The following is a 16,503-nucleotide window of genomic DNA, read 5'->3' as shown; positions in this document are numbered from 1 at the left end:
TCCAAACAGAGGCAGCTGGCAGGTGAAGCAAAATGATCCCAAACCACACAAACAGGCTCAGTGCGGCCAAGCCCAAGTGTTTGTCTCACCGAGTTGGGCTTGGTTGTCTCCTCCAAGCCAGACATCTTTTGGGAGACAAATTAGGCAGGACGAGTCCCTTCCCCATACGGTCAGCAGAGGAAGAAGCCCCTCCAGACAACAGTTCATCGTGTGCTAAGATAAAATCTACGGGATGCATAAAGCCCGATGCAGCTGAGCGCTCCCCTGGCCTGACAGCAGGGATGCAAACCCCCTCTTGAAACACATGAGGCTCCAGCTTCTGTACCAGTCCTGGGGCTCAAGAAGCTGTGGGAAAGTGGTGGTGTAAAAGCAAGACGTGACTGTGTGGTCAGAGAGTGGATCCAGGCCAGAGATCCTTGCAACGCCTCCACATAGACCCCTTATTATAGAGGGAATTGTGTGGCTGAGCCGCGGCCGGGGCTTCGCTGCAGCGAGGGATGGAGGGCCAAGGAGCAGGGCCCAAGCATGGTACCCTTCGCCCATCAGAAATAAATGCAAGGCAGGGGGAAGGGGATCAAAATCCAGTCAGACTGATTCAAGGAGATAACTGACCAAAGGGAAGGAGGAGGATAAAGAGCTCCAGGGTGCCCAGGGGAGACGGGAGCAGAGAAACCCCAGCAGCACCTGAAAGACCCCCCTGGAGAGCTGCTGGCTGGAGCCCTGCCGTGGCCCGGGTGCTGTGGGGGACTGGAGCGTTTTGGGTTGGCGTGTGCGTTCACCCGGGTCACCGCTGCTGGTGGAGTTTGGCTGTGACCACGGGGTTCAAACGTGGCTGCTGTCGAGGCTGCTCTGAGCTGGGGGAGACCGGGAGCTCCTCGCAGGGCAGGACCCTCACACCAGCTGCGTGCCTGGGGCGTCCCCCAGCCGGAGACACCTGCGATGGGGAAAAGGGACCCGCTGGGCCCCGGGACATGACGCGGGGTGTCCCCCACCCGCCGGCTCAAGTTCACTTGTACCAGGGAGGGGATCAAAACATCACGAGCAGAGCAAAGCATGATGCTTCCCCATACAGCCAGGCTCTCCAGGGACCAGACAGCATTGCTGCCCCCCAGACGGCAATGTGACCCCCACGTGCACACCGGGTGCACCAAATCCCTCGCAGATCAGCGGGACCTGTGCCCCGGCCCCGCTCCCTAGAGCCCAGGGGGGATCGGGATGCTCGGTCGGGTTTTCAGCAACGGAGAAGCCCCTCTGCTCCAGGGCTGGGGCGGCCGTGGGTCCTGGCTGCCCCCGAGGGTCCCTCCGTATCAGGTCCCAGATGTGGCAGTGGGGTCGGCAGGCCGTGGGGCGCGGAAGGGGCAGCCGGGACAGGGAGGGGAGGCCGTTCCCGGCGCTGCGGCTGGCGGGGGGCTTCTCTCCCGGCCGCGACGCGCTGGGTTTTCTCCCCAGGCCCCGAGCGACGCGGTCTCGGGGCGGCCGGGCCCCCTCTTGCCCCGTCCTGCTCCCCGCGGAGCCGTTTCCAGCAGCGTCGGCTGCTGAGTCACCGCAGGCCCCTCCGAAGTCCCCGCTGGGCCCCGGGCTGCGCGGGGCAGGGGGAAGCGCCGGCCCGGCGCCCTGACGGGCGGGAGGCCGCGGGGGTGTTTTGGGGAGGCTCGGGGCCCGCCGGGGAGGCTCGGGGGGCCTCGCCGTGGCGCGCGCATGGCGGAGCCGGCGCGAGGGGGAGGAAGGAAGCGGCGCCCGCAGCGTGTGCCGCGCGCACCCGGGGCTGCGGCCGGCCAGGCGGCGGCGGGGGACAGGCCCCCTCGGCCCCAGCGGGGCCCCGGGCGCCCGGAGGGAGCCCCGCCGCTGCGGGAAGGCCGCGGCTGATGAATGGCGAGGGGGAGGGCGCCGGCGCGGGACGGAGGGCACTGCGGCCCGCCGGGCTCCGCGCGCTGCTGATTGAGAGAAATGTGAGCCGGCTGCATCACTGCAGTACCCACTGCAGACGCGGAGCGAGGCAGCGAGAGCGCGCAGCGCACCGGCAGCCCCTGGGCGCGCAGCATCCCGGCCGAGCGGCCGCCAGCGAGCAGCCCCCGCCGCCCATCGGCCCCCGGCGGGGAAGAAGCGGAGGGCGGCCGCCTCCGCGAGCCGGGAGGGCGGCCCGAAAGCAGCCTCCGGCCCCGGGCGGCCCGGAGGAAACAGCGAAGGAGCCGCCGGCGACGGAGAGCATCCAGCCAGGCCGCCTCTGCCGGGCGGCCCTGCACCTGCTGCGCGGCTGAGCAGCTCGTCCTTGCGGACACGGGCACGGCGGAGAGCCCGCAGCCTCCCGCGTGCTGCCGGCAGCCCCGCAGCCCACAGATACCCCGTGCCGGGAGTGTTGCATCAGCTCTTATCGGGGCGAGCGCGACTGCGGCGTGCCGGCCAGCGCGGGGGCACCGGCTTGCCCAGCGCGGGCAGCGGCGGCGGAGGCAGCGCGGGAGGCACGGACCCCGCCGGGGGAGGCTGCCCGTTAGCGCTGCAGCCCCGGGGGGGCGAGTCACATCGCGGGGACCGGAGATGCAGGCACAGGCGGCAGCGCGGAAGCTGGCTTGCTGACAGCACCCTCGTCGGTGTTACCTGGCAGGTCTGAAAGCCTGCTCGCCCCGAGGCACCCCGGACATCTGGCCTCTGCAGAGCATCTGGAGCAGCCGGTGCTGGAGAGGAGCCTGGCTCGGCCAGCACTGCCTTTGTGCCCTGCCGCCCAGGGATAATCCCCCCTCGCTGCGGGCTTACAGCCGAGGAAGCCGCTCCAGCCGGAGGTGGGGGGGCCGCGGGAAGCCAGACTGGACGTGCGGCCCAGCGGCGAGGTTTGGGGAGGCTGTGGAGACCTGCCAGCATCCCCAGGGAGCCAGGACCTTGTACAGGCAGTGCCAGGCCGGCATCCCTCTGCCTTTCAGATAACCTTTAGCAACTCAGGCCTCCAAGCTCCTGCCGGGGACAGACAGGGGCTCCGGGGGCTAAGCCAGGGAGGCAGCGACACCGGGATCCTCTGCCCGAGGCACGGCAGTCCAGCGCTGCAGCCCGACACAGGTAACCGCTGGTAGGGACTGGCATCCCCCACCAGGCACGCACGCGCAGGCGTGCGGACGTGTGTGCGTGCACATGTGTGTGCACACAGCTGGGCCGTGAGTGTGCCAGTGCTGCACGGGGCGCGGGGGTGAGCACTGCATGGGGACGCGCGTGCCAGGGCGGCCGGGGTGTGCACGTCCGCGGGGACTGCAGCGGGGGACCGCGCGCCGGCGGGAAGGTCCTGACCGGGCACCTGTGCATGTGTGTTGGGGTGGGTGCTGTGCATGGCGAGAGGGCTGTGTCGCCTGGTGCAAACGTGGGGTACGACCGGGGCGTTGTGCGAGGGCCGTGCACGGAGGGGTGTGCCAGCACAGGGGCTGCGGGTCAGGGTGCAGAACTGCCGCAGCCGTGCGCGGCGGCTGCCCGCGCGGGTGCCCGTCGGGTGCTGCAGGTGTGTGCCGCGTGGCACTGCAGGCCGTGAGCCCGTGGGGGCTGCTTCTGCGTGGAGTGGGGGTGCGTGTGCTAGCTGCACGGTGTGGGGTGCAGGAGTCAGGGCTGCAGGGTGCAAGGCACAAGGTGCAGGCCACCCTCCTTGGGATGGGTGTCACGATGCTCCACAGGACCCCATCCTGCAGCCGGGGCACGTCCCCGCGGGAACACGCGGGCCAGGGTCGGGCAGTGGCTTTGCCCACGGAGCACCCGGCACCTCTCGGGGATCCAGCGGGTGGGAAAGGGCTGAAATCCACAGGCCTCTCCCCGACCCTGAGGGCTGTTGTCGCAACCAGATGGTCCCCTTGGGCCACCTCCATCAGGCCTGGCAGGGCTTGACTGGAGCAGGCATCCCGCTAACAGGATTTGCAGCATGATGGAGGAGAGTGCCTTCGCCCTTCCCAGAGGAGAGGCAGGCTGTCGCCAGGGCTGCCTAAGGAAGAAAATGGCCACGGGCTGACTAGTGCCCGTCCCCATCTCCTGCCCCCCAAATGCGTCTTCTCCAGCAGCCCCTGGGCAAGAGCGGGGGGCTGCAGAGGCAGAGAGGAGCAGGGCCAGAGCAGAAGGAGGGAGAGAGAATAGCAGGGACAGATCAGGAGCAAGCGAGAGAGGTAAAAATAGATCCACAGAGCAGAGGAGGGGCTAAACGTGAGCGAAAACCCTGTGGAAAGGCAAAGCTGGCTGGGGAGCCCCTCCGGGAAGGACCCAGCAGGGCACAGGGGCCTGGGGCTGGCACCGAGGATGCCGAGGGCAGGTCCCCCAGGGCAGCGAGGGGCTGCGGGCCCCTTCCCAGCCATCCTCCTCTTGGGACCGCCTCGGAGTCGCCGGGGGGGAAATACCTGGCTTCTCCCACTTCCGCCAGCCAGCCGAAGCGCGCAGGGCAGGTGGGTGGGATGGGCAGGGCCACTGCCTCAGGGAGCAGAGCGCCAAACTGCCAGGATGCGGCCAGCCACCCCTCCTGAGGGAATGCTGGCGGCCAGAAGAGCCCCGAAGAGCCTGGGAGCCAAATCCTTCTTGCTTTTCGTTTCCAGCCTTTGCGCGAAGCTGAGCTGGGGACAGAGGCGCCGGAGCCCGTAGGGACGGTGGGGAGACGGCGCTTTGCAGCCCCAGCACAAGCCGAGGTGAGCGTGGCCCGGTGCCGGCCGGCACGGGATGCTCTCTGACCCCGGGGCCGGCCCTTGCCCGGTGCCCTGCGGGAGCTGCCGGCTCCGCGGATACCAGTGACGGCACGTGGGAGAGCCGGGAAGTCAGAGCAAAGGAATTTGCAAACACATTCTTCAGCGCCACGAGGATCCTACAGCACATAAACAGGAATAAAGGCCGGGCGGAGGCAGGGGCTGGGGCGACGTGTGGGCCGCCCTCGGCACGGGCAGCACTGCCCACATTCCTGCTGGGAGCCGGCCGGGCCGCGGCCCCTCCTGACTCACCTGCTCCCGGTGAGCACCCGGCACCGGGAACGCCGGGCCTCCCCGCGGCCTCCGGGTCCAGTTTGCTGTTTCCAGCTGCAGCTGGGAAGCGCCAGCAAAACCGAAGGGGGGAGCTGCCGAGTGACAGGCAATGTCATCTTATTAACGTGCCGGCAAAGCGCGGCGGGGAGCAGATGCTTTGATCGCCCGCCCGCGCCTTGTCCTCAAAGGCGGGTGGGCGCAGGCAGGATGTCGCCGTGAGCGCAGCGCCTTCCCGTGCGCGCCTCCGGCCTCGCGAGTGGCACCTTCGGGGCTGAGCGCCGACGAAGGACCCCGGGCCTGCCCGCGCCGCACCGGTTCCCCAGGATGTGCTCCTGCTCCAGCCGCTTTCCCCGGTGCTGCTGCTTCACGGCCAGAACGCGATTGAAAGCCCTGCATGCTGCCGGCATGTTTTAGCCTCATGCAGGCGTCCCTCGGAGATCCCAGAGCAGTGGACAGTAATGTAAAAACGATACTCATGTCGTGTCTGAAAGGGCAACAGGTCATCATTAAAATGGAGGCGATGAAAATCATCCACCCGGAGAAGTTCTCGGAGCTGCAGGCCTCGCAGCCCCGCTACACGCCAGCCCCGCGCCGCGAGCCGCCCCTCGTGGCCAAGCGCGCCTGGCCGTCCGAGTCCGAGATCATCGTGAACCAGGCCTGCGGAGACATCCCCGCGCTGGACGCTGCCCCCGGCTCCCTGGGGCTGCCCCGGACTCCCCCCCTGCCGCGGCGAGAGCGACTGTACCAGGGGCAGCGGAAGGGCAGCTCGGAGGTGTGCTACCACCGGCAGCCGCCGTCGGACGAGGTGATCGTGAACCAGTACGTGCTGCACCCCTCGACGCCCTGCGAGCCGCTCGAGTGCCCCACCTGCGGCCACATGTACAACTTCACCAACAAGCGGCCCCGCATCCTCTCCTGCCTGCACTCGGTGTGCGAGGAGTGCCTGCAGATCCTCTACGAGTCCTGCCCCAAGTACAAGTTCATCTCCTGCCCCACCTGCAAGCGGGAGACCGTGCTCTTCACCGACTACGGGCTGGCGGCGCTGGCGGTGAACACCAGTATCCTCAACAGACTGCCCGCCGAGGCCCTGGCCGCCAACCCCGTGCAGTGGAGCAGCGACACCGACCGCAGCTGCTACCAGACCTTTCGCCAGTACTGCGGGGCGGCCTGCACCTGCCACATCCGAAATCCGCTGTCCTCCTGCACCATCATGTAAGCTGCGCGCCCAGCCCCGCCGTCGCCCGCGCCGCTCGCCGCACCCGCCCGCGGGCCCGGCCCGGGGGAGGGAGAGGACAGCGCTGCCACCGCGGGGCTGCGGCACCCCCCTCTTTCCCGTTTGTGCAGCGGCGGGGGGGGGACGCTCCGATCCGCTCCACGGCCCAGAGGCTGCCCGGGGGGCTGGGGGGGATGCTGCAGCCTGGGACGTGGCGTGGACGCGGGGCACGGCGTGGACCTGGGCTGGGATGTGGTGGTTCCCCACACCCTGGCGGTGCTCAGGGAGAGGAACGCTGGGATCGGGAGCAGGTCCATCAGCAAGTCCATGGGCTCCAGTCCCCCCGTCCTGCGGCTTGCACCCCTGCCACCCCCGTTGTCGTGCCGGGCATCGAGCAGCCCTCTGTGCTCCTTCCCCGGGTGGCTTCGCGCTCCTCTTTCCCCTTGGCTCCTGAGACACGGCTGAGAGCGGATGCTCAGTCCCCACCGGTGACCTGCCAGCGACACCATCCCCGTCACCCTGCGGCCAGCGAGGCCGCCTGAGGCGGGCTGGTCACGGGACGAAGAGCCCTGGAAGTGCACGGTGCTGTGTGGGGTCACCCAGGCGGCACGGGACAGGAGTGTGCTTGAGGACAGGCCCCCAGCTGCCCCTTCTTCTCTGTAAGTTATTTGCCAAAGCTTTCATCTCGGTGGCCAATCCAACATGCGTCTGAGTCACTGTAGCCAAGTCAAGCCATTGCGCTGGCCCCTCGGTTACGAGCAGACACGCGGCCCATTTCCTCCGCAGGCCCTTGAGGAAAGCTCCAGTTTATCCTCGTTTTGGAGGATTCTTGTTTTCTCCCGTCTGTCCCAGGCCGCCCCCTTCCAGGCCGCTGTATGTTAATAAAGGCATTGAGTTGTGCCCGTTCTCCGGGGGCCCCGTGCGCACGGGGCTTGGGGGGGGACCCCCAGGCTCCAAACCGGCGTCCTGAAGGATGGCTCGGGGTCACGGCTACGCAGCCGCCGCGCTGGGTCCGATGCCCTTCATATGCCTCCGACACGACCACCCAGCTCCTGCGCAGCCCTGGGCTGAGCCGGGGGATTCAGCTGGCCGAGGCAGGGAGGGCCGGAGGCAAAGCCTGGCTCCTGGCCACGGTCCCGGCCATGGTCCCTTCTCCAGGTGAGCGGAGCCCAGGGGCTCTGGCGTAACCAGCGCCAGCCTCAGCAGTCTCTGTGGGGACGCGGTGGGGTTGGCAGGGTGGCAGCGTCCTGTGCACAGCCTTGCTTTCTCCAGGGCTTCTGGAGGGGTAAGTTTGCCGCCAAAAAGCAAAAAAACAAATCTAAAACAAAAAAAAAAAAAAAAAAAAAAAGAAAAAGCCATAATTTGCAGGTGCTCCCGAGGGGCTGAGAGCTGCACCCCGGGGCAGCCACACGACTAAGGGGAGGAGGCTGGGGACCGACACAGCCCTGGGGATGCGCGCATGTGCCTCCTCGTCCCAGGACACCAGGGAAGCAGGAGGGAGCTGTGCGGAGCCGCCCCTCTCCCACCCCGGCAGGCTGGCGCTTCTGGAGGGAAGAGCAGCTCCTGACACTGGCCGAAGCCCAGCATCCATCCGGGGAGAGGGGCCAAGCTGTCCCTCCCTCCCGCGGTGCTGGGGCTGGGCTTGCCCACCCCGGGGTGCCAAGGGAGCAGGCGATGCCACCAGCTCTGCTAGCGAAGCCCTGGGGACCACCTCGCTCCCAGCCCCTCTGCCCGGGGCCCCGCAGGGGAGGGTGGGGGGACTCGGAGAACAGGGGCCGATATCGTTTCTGTTTTGCTCTGCCAATGCCTCCCGCTGCTGGTTGTGATGATGATCATGTTTTATACCCGGCCTTGTTCAACCCCGATCAATCTCCCCAATAAAGATTATATTGGAACGAATGGCGAGCCAGCGTGTCGGTGGCGTGTTGCAGCGGGGAGAAGCAGGGCCCAGGCACCAGCACGACCGCTGGGATGTCGCCCGCCTGTGCTGGCACCAGCATTCCCACCTCCAGGCCCCAAGCTGATGACAACCCCGTATCTCTCAGCACACAGTGCTCTGTCCCAGTTCGCTCGTGGGGAAAGTGGTGGGGTGAGATCCCTGGAGGAAAGGCTTTCTCCAAGGACGAGGGGCTGCCAGTTCTCCTGCTGACCTGGCGCTCAGCTCTGAAATGGCTGGGTCCTTCCCCTGGACTTGCCATATCCCTGCTTAGTCCCCAGTCTCACTGGATGTGACTCACCACCCTGCGGTGTCCTGTGGTGGGATCCTGGCCCCCATCTGCCTTCCTTCTGGGCAAGCAGAGTCCCCATCCACACCAAAATCTGCTAAAAAGCTGGAGGGTTTCTGGTTCCTTCCGTAGTGGCGTGGAAGGGCTCTTGGCACCCCTGGCTGCTCCGTCTTGCTGCCTGTGCTCCCACCTCAAGGCAGGGCCACCCTTGGCCTTTGCAGCAGACACCCAGCACGTGGGCTGCTTCCCGGTGGGATGGCTGGCGCAGGGGGACCCGAATGGGCTGGCAGCCCGTGGGCAGCAGGCATGGGGCCGGGCACTGCATCTCTGAGCAGGGAGCGGGGAACAGCACCCAGAGCCACCGCTGGATGTGACCGGCTGGTATCACACTTCAGTCACCTTTGGGAGGGAGCACGGGGGTGCGAGTGAAAACCCACGGCACAATTTGTAACCTCCCGCGTCTTGGACACGGCCCACCAGCCAGCACATGCACCGGCTGCAGCACCGCTGCTACGCCAGTGCCAGGCAGCTGTTTTTGTGCTGAGGAGGAGGTTCTGCATGAATCCGAACCCTCGGCTGTGCACAGGCACCCGCTGGGCTCTGCCGCGCTCGCAGCCCCTTGCTGCCCTACTTGCCAGGCAGCAAGGTCCAGATCGGGCATGGGAACGGCCCCAAGGGACTGTACCCTGCCTGGGGCAGCATGTGCAGCTAGGAGCTGCAGGGAGTACCCACGGTCTGCTCCAAAAACAGTTTGCTGCAATGGGAAAACTCTATCTGGGACGGGCAGACAAAAAGGAGGGAGGAAGAGCTGAGGTTATGTTCCCTGGGGCACCTTTCTTTGGCAGGAGCAGCGTGAGACTCTGTTTAACCAGGGAAGCGATGTGAAAGAGCCTCCTCTTGGCTGGAGCCGCTGGTGAGGCCAGGGCAGGGTGGGTGCCAGGCTGCGTGCATGCAGGATGGCGTGTGCACACGTGTGTGCATGCATGAGGATGCTTGTGTGCACGCACATCTGCAGCGTCCTTTTGTGCTCACGTATCCGTGCCGTCTGTCGCTGTGCTCTGCTAGCGCCCTGTAGTCAGGGCGTCTGCTCCCGAGGGAAGCCCCTGGGGCAGCCCGTGGAGCATGAGGGAACCTTTGCCCCGCAGTGCGGGATGTCTGCAGACCCTCCCCATGCCCCCGCAGCCCTGACCGTGCTGGAGGGGTGCTCGGCTCCAGCTCACTCCATTCAGCTCGGCATGAGCACTGCCAGCTCCCAGCAGCCCAAATACTGCCTTGGCAAAGGGAAGGAGACAGAGTGGGTCTGGCGAGGGGCTCCCAGCCAGGCGCACGGCTCACGCTGGCAGCGAGAGCTTACTTGTCCAGCGCCCATGGCCCTGTTGGAGTGCACCCAGCACTTCGCGTTTTTTTCTTTCCGGTGAAAACGAAACCAGTTAAGAGTCCATTGGTGCTGAATTACAGCATCAATAATGCAGCCTGTGCTGTCCCTGGCCCTGAGCACACCACGGGGCGGTGACCCGGCTCCTCCGGCTCTGCACCTGAACGCCTGCCATCGCTTGATGGATGTGGGACACGCGCGCTGCCCGGGCAGCAGCGCTGGGTGTTTTGTGGGTCAGGCTGCGTTTTCTGGCCTTTTACCGCTCCGGCCAGGTCACCGCTACTGATGGAGGAGCGTTGCTTCCCCGCGCTGCGGTCAGGCGGCTGGCACGGTCCAGCACCAGCACCAGCACCAGCACCGACGTCAGCCCCGGAGAGCTGGGGCGCCCGGCAGTTCCCGTCCCCCCACGATCCCGCCGTGGCCAGTCCAGCAAGCGGCAGGTCCCAGCGGCTCGGGGAAGCGCTACCGCAGACTGGGGCTGGAGATCAAAACCAGGAGGGCTAATCCCAGGCACAGGCTGGGCAAGGAGCATCCCGGGCTTGCCAAGAGACCGCGTCCCCCCCAAAGTCCTGGCACAGATGCAGAAAGTGAAGAGACAGTCGAGCTCTGCCGTGGTCCCAGCAGGTCTTGCAGGAACAAGGTCGGAGCACGGGGCCAGGGCAAACACCTTCAGCTGCCTGACCATGTGGTGCTGGCACAGCACGGTGTTTTGGGAGCTCCAAAGAGATCAAGCCCATCCCTCGTAGAGCCAGGGCAGAGGTGGCAGTGGTGGGGAATCTTGCACTTGAAGCAGGAATTTGCCCTTTTTATTACGTAAAGATGAAAGGTACAGCATGTCCTCCCCTCTCCGCAGTACCTCCGGGGCACAGAGTAAATTTAAAACCGCTAATTTGATTTTGAGTTGCATTTAATGAAGAAATGGGGCCTTTTAGGACGAAGTGCTGGGTGACAGCCCATTTTTCCAGCCCTATTAATCTCGAACGAGCACACGCTGAAAGAGGGGCAACCTGAGCACACTGCGGGTGGATGGAAACTACGAGGTGGTTTCGGAGCGCATGCGCAGCAGTTTTGGGTGAACTAAAAGTCTGTCAAAGTTACTCTGGTATCCCAAGTCCCAAAACACTTTCATGGCTGTTGAGACCAAGCTCAGCTTTCTGTCTCCAAGCTCAATTTTCAAAGTTCGCCAAGTCCCACTGGCCAGCTTAAACTGTCAAAGATTGCCGTGGGAGAGTTTATGGTACAAATCTGGCCTCATGTGAGTGAAGGTTGCTCCACAATGAATTAATTTTAAAATCTCGTGGTTGTAAAATCTTTGTCCTGGGTTGGGGTGAATTTCTGGGCTCTCTCTGCTTCAGGCTCCCAACCCAGCACCCCTCCAGTGTCAAGGGTGGACTGTGATGGGAGAGGGTCCTTGGAGGGTTAAATGGCTCTTGGGAATTAACCTTCCCCAAATAGCCTCATTTTAAATGTTAAAATAGTCCTAATTGCACACGGAAAGGGCCATTCCCTTGGGAACCGGTAGCTCTCCGGAGATGCCCTTATGGGGACTTCATTCGGCATGGTTTCAGGAGATGTTTCCCAGATATTTCCTCCCCAAAATCAGCGCCTTCAGACCAGCTGGCTGATGCCGTATTTTGTGCAGGGCTGGGGTGAAAGAGGAGCTTTGCATTCCTCGTGGCGATGAACCATGGGCTGCCAGCAGCAAAAAGCCAGCCCAGAGCCCGAAGTTCTCCTGACCTTGACCCTGGGTGTGTGGCAGCGGTGTGAGCCGTTGTAGTCCGCAAATACCCCGTACTCCCACGTTGTCCTGCAACAGCCGGGGCACCGAGCTGGCTTCCCTCCCCAGCGGGTTGCACAACATCGACAGCAGCCGGTTCCCTTTCGGGGAGCGCTGGGGGAGGATCTGGCCCTGCAGGCCGGCTCCATGGGGGACCACAACGTGCTTTATTTTTGCCAGGTCGGGAAGGGAGATGGCTAAACATTGGGCAGGCTGTGTCCTCCTCAGGGAAGCACAGCCTGCATGCTCAAACCTGGATCCTTTGCAGTCATGCACCTGAAACGGCTGTTGTAGCAGAGAGGAAGCTGCTTGCAACAACATCTTTCAGTGCCAGGCCTTTCACAACAGAGTGCAACCCAGGATGAAGAGCTGACTGGCAGGTTAATGCAACGAGCGTGAAAGGCTGTGACAGGTCCCTGGGGCAGTGCTGGCCCTACAGACAGGGAGGGACTGCTGAGATCAGGCATTTTTCTTGGGGTTAAAAAGCCAGTGTGAGGTCTGCCGACAACCCCGCCAGCACCGGGCGCCTGTTCCTGCTGACTCGGTGGCTCCATGTTCAAAGCCGGCTCCCAGCGCGTGATCTGCGTGCGTGCTCCCGGTGGCCTCATTGCCTTCCCACCGGCCCTTCAGCCACCGGGCCCTCGCTCTCGTGGCTGCGGGGGGACCCGCCAGCACAGCCCCCGCACAGGGCAGCTCCGGTGCTGCTGCAGTCAAGGCTGAGCCAGGCAGGGGCGGGAGGGCAGAAGCTGCTGCTGGATGAAGCAGCCAAAGCAACCTGCTGCCTCTGGCCTGAGCTGGATGGGCATCCCCAAATCCCTGCCCTGCTGCAGTGGCCACGTGGGAGGTGAGAACTGGCACGCTCGGTGCATGGCCTGAGGCTGGCTGTGCATGCGATGCTCTGCGAGCTCGGCTGGGCACCCCGAGGCACCCGTGCGGGGCACAGCACCGGTGCAGCTCCCTTGCTTGACCCTGCTCCAGCTGCAGCTCCAGCACCCTCACTGCGCCCTGGGTGCTGCTGGGGACCGGGAGGCGGAGAGGAGGATAGATCCATCCCCGAGTGGAGACAGATCACTCTGCGGGGATGGGGATGGGCCACAGCCCCAGGGCTGGGGGGCCCATGCAGCCCTCCCCAGTGCTGGCCAGCTGGGAGCGAGCCGAGCGGGGGGACAGGCAGGATGAGGGGTGCCCGTGGGGGTGGATATGGGGGCTGTGATGGGAGCTTGTGGGGGGGCTGCAATGGGAGGTTGGGGGTGTTTTGTGAGCGGATGGATGTCAAGAGACATGGGGATGGCAGGGTGCATTTGGGGGGGGCTGCAATGGGGTATTGGGGGGCTGCAAAGGAGTGCTGAGAAGCTGGTGAGAAGGTGGGGGAGGGCTGCAAGGGGGTGCGCAGGGAGGGACTGGGGGATGCTGGTGTGCATGTGGGGGCTGTTATGGGGTGGGGGGTTGGAGGGTCCCTGGGGGGGCTGCAATGAGGTATTGGGGGGCTGCAATGGGGTGAGGGGGGGGCCTGTGAGAGGGTGCGGGGAGGGCTGCAAGGAAGTGTGCAGGGGAGGGCGGTGCAGGGGGGCTATGGGGGGTCTGTGAGAAGGCACATGGGGGGATGAGGGGACACATGCGAGGCTGCGAGAAGGGCTTGGGGAAGGGCTGCGTGCAGGAACAGCGTCCCCACACCGGCCTCCCCCTGCTTTCGGCGCGCCGCCTCGGCGAGCTCCCCGGCCCCAGGCTCGACGAGCTCCGGCACACCCTCTGCGCCGCTCGCTGCTATCTCGGCACGCTAAATATAACCGAGTCCTTGTGAGCGGACGTTGCAGCCAAATTCCTGCGGGCCAGCCCTTCCTGCGCGCCAGGTCCGGCTGCTAGCACCCGCGCTGCCTTCAGCCCTGCTCCGTGCGCCCTGGCTGGAGCTGCGGCCTCGCCGTCGTCCCTTTTGCCCCAGCCGGGAGCCAGGCTGGGCACCTTCTGCCTGAGGCCGGTCCCGGACCTCGGGACCCCCAGGAAACCCCTTCCCCAGAGGGATTTAGGTGCCCAGCTCTGATTTTTAGTGCCCCCAGCGGTGCTACGGTCCTGCCAGAGGAGCCTGGACCCTGCTCCGGGCACCGAGTGTCCCCTGGGGGTGGCATCCTCGGCCGGTCCCCCACATCTGCCTGTAGCGCTGTGTTATCCAGCCGCGTGGGGAGGCCTGGTTTGTTCAAAAGACCATGTCGTGTCCCCCCCCCCAGCTAATGTAGAGCAGGGGCATGTGCCAGGCGTCCCACATGGTGGCAGGTCCCCCCCACCCCGGGTGATTTGAGCATTGCCTTCCCCTCCCCGCAGGCCCAGTCTAGCTGCAGATGCCCCCCGGATGGGGCTGAGCTCACGGTGCTCCTGATGGAGCTGTTCCACTTTGCATAAATAAATGTTCGTCGGGCAGGAGGGAGTGAGCTGGGGATTGAAGCGGGGGGGCTCTGCCTATCTCCGCTTTCTCCCAGCCTGACCCGGTTTAGGGTGCCCTGCTCCTGCTGGCTGCCTCCCAAGAGCTTTTCTCCAGCCCAGGGTGAGCAGCACGACTTCTCCTGCCTCTGCATCTCTGTCCCCCCCCCCCCCCCCCAATCACTGCCACGTCTTCTGCGCAGTGCTGGCAGTGCGGCATCCTCTTGGGAGGCTTTTCCAGGCAACCAGCTGCTCCCCAAAGCATCCAGGGTGGTCTTCGGGATGACGGGGAGATGCACACCCTGAGGTGGGGTGGCAGGAGCATCCCCTGCAGTGCTGGGTGTAGGCAGGGGGTTGGTGGGCAGGGTGGAAACAGCATTTCTGACCATGGGGATACAGGGACTCACTGCAAAGTAGCGCTTAGAGATTCAGGTGTTTTGCACTGGAGTGAAAAATCTGACATTTTCTGATGATGATGATCACAGTGAAAAGAAGTGTGTTTTGGATATGAAGGAGTGTTTGCTGTTTCTTCAGAGCAGAGCCCTTCACCCACATCTCTGCCCTGTTGGACCAGATCCTTTTATTCCCTGCAGCGCTGTCTGCCAGCTGGAAATGAGTGTGGGACAGGGCTGGAGGGGGAGGCAGGAGATCCCTTACTCGTTTACCCCTGCCTGTTGGTCTTGAGTTGCAATTTCAGGCCAAGCTCCATCGTTTGCCCTGGATCCTCATCCAATGCTCCACCACCACTCGCAGGCTCAGCCCGGCTTACCGTGTCCTACACTTGCGACTAGGTGCTGGTGGGAACTGCAGAGACACCTGCCCGGACAGGCACCCTGGTGCCCTGGCGCGTGGGAACTGCCTTGGGTGCCCTTGCGCTCACATCTCCTGCTCCCTGAGTTGAGGAAAGGACACGGGGAGGCCGGGACCTGGGGCCCCTGGGTGCTGCAGCCCTGGGTGCCTGGCCCTGGGTTACAGGGTGGCGGGGACCGCCCTGTGCACTGGCTGGGCCCCAGGAAGGCGCTGGGCTCGGGGAGGGAGCAGGGATGCAGGCGGCGCAGGATGGGGCCCTGAGGCAGGAGGGCTGCAGGGGCGACGCTGGGCCCAGGCTGGTTCCCTTTGCGGGAGGAAAGGGGAAGAGATGCCCGTGACTAAGCCGAGCGAAGGGGCCGCGGTGGCACGCCAGGCTGCTAAAATCCCCCGCGGTTCCCGGAGCAAAGCCCCGCACCAGAGCCCAGCCCTGGGGAAGCGGCCGTGGCCCGTTTCCGGGGCTGGCAGGGCTCTGCCCTCCCTGGCCCGTGGGAGAAGGGCAAGGCCGGGCTGCTTGGCCGCTTGCACAACCCTGTGCGGCCGGGTGCAGGGCAAGGCAGCGTTAGACCAGCCGCTGTGCGGGGGCACGGCGGGGACAGAGGGGTGCCAGCACGGTGAGGCTTTTTGGCCTGGGCCCTGAGCCCGATACACCGAGTCGGGGCCGCGGTAGGGCTCTGGCAGGGTGCCGCCGGCCCCGTGCTGCCCAGCATGGGTGGGAGCCAGAGCGCAGCAGGCGCCGTGCCATGGCCCGGGCATCACCCCGGGCTGGATGTGCAGGGCCCAGCGCATCGCACTGGGCTGGGATGTGGCCAGCAGCCACGGCGCTGGGCCGGCCCGCGGAGAGGCCAGTTGCCAGGTAACGAGCGCAGCCCGCATCCCTCCTCGCTGCTGAAATATTCATGCCCGCCGCAGTCAGCTCCCCGGCCGCGGGCTGCAGCCAAGGCCGCTCACCACCGCTCTGGGCCCCGCGGCCGCCGAGAGCCCAGCCGCATGCGGGGAACCCGGCTTGCCCCCGCGCTGCCGCCCTGCAGATACCTGGGACCCCCAATCTGCTCCTTACTGCAGGGGGTCATTTGGGGGCTCTGTTTGGGGGTGTTTCCCTGGCTTCCCATGCGCTGCAGCCAGCCTGGGAGGCAGGAGCCATGGGGGGCTGCAGGGGTCCGGCCCCGTGCCCCAGGGCAGCCTGGCACAGCCCCAGCACCACGCTCCGGCACTGGTGGTGCCTGGCAGGGGCTGAACCCTCCCATCGTTGTCCGCGCAGTGCTGGGGGGGCTCGGGGCTCCGGCAGGCCCGTCCTGCTGGTGCTGCCAGTGCAAATCCCTTGGAGAGCAGAGCAGTGTTTGTTCTCTTATCTCCAGGCAGGGAAAGGCAGGCAGACGTGCGAAAGGCACAAGCGCAGGCTGGCACCGCTTGGGCCTGGGTGCTGGGGCAGCCGCAAGAGCCCGGGTGCTGCGATGTGGGGCAGCACCCTTGCTGTCCTCTCCCAGGGCGGCTTGCGACCGTTGTCACCATCCCCTCCTTGCATCACAGCTGGGCTGGGTGTGAAGGATGCAACCACCACCTTGCCATTCCTGCGCCCCTGCCGCTGCCCGGGCAGGGAGCACAGATGCTCCCAGGCCCTGGCTGGAAGAGCGAAGCCTCGGCTGCGGGTGCCGCAGTCCTGCGCCGGTGCCAGCCGTCGGCACAGCGTGGGTGTGCTAGAACAAGAGCCCGGCTGTGCCCTGGCGTCA

The 16,503-nt window shown here is 65.4% G+C and overlaps 1 protein-coding gene across 1 annotated transcript; it reads left to right on the top strand.

Annotated features, from left to right (window-relative positions):
* Positions 1-1,729: 1,729 nt before the first annotated feature.
* On the top strand, positions 1,730-8,076 carry RNF208 (ring finger protein 208). Its single transcript, XM_026106270.2, has 2 exons — positions 1,730-3,048; positions 4,548-8,076. Exon 2 carries the CDS (start codon positions 5,359-5,361, stop codon positions 6,178-6,180), a length of 822 nt encoding a protein of 273 aa, XP_025962055.1. The 5' UTR covers positions 1,730-3,048; positions 4,548-5,358; the 3' UTR covers positions 6,181-8,076.
* The last annotated feature ends 8,427 nt before the right edge of the window (positions 8,077-16,503 follow it).

The sequence above is a fragment of the Dromaius novaehollandiae genome, chromosome 20 (genome assembly GCF_036370855.1).
Source record: "Dromaius novaehollandiae isolate bDroNov1 chromosome 20, bDroNov1.hap1, whole genome shotgun sequence".
Classification (NCBI taxonomy): domain Eukaryota; kingdom Metazoa; phylum Chordata; class Aves; order Casuariiformes; family Dromaiidae; genus Dromaius; species Dromaius novaehollandiae.
This window is presented reverse-complemented; position numbering and strand designations above follow the sequence as displayed.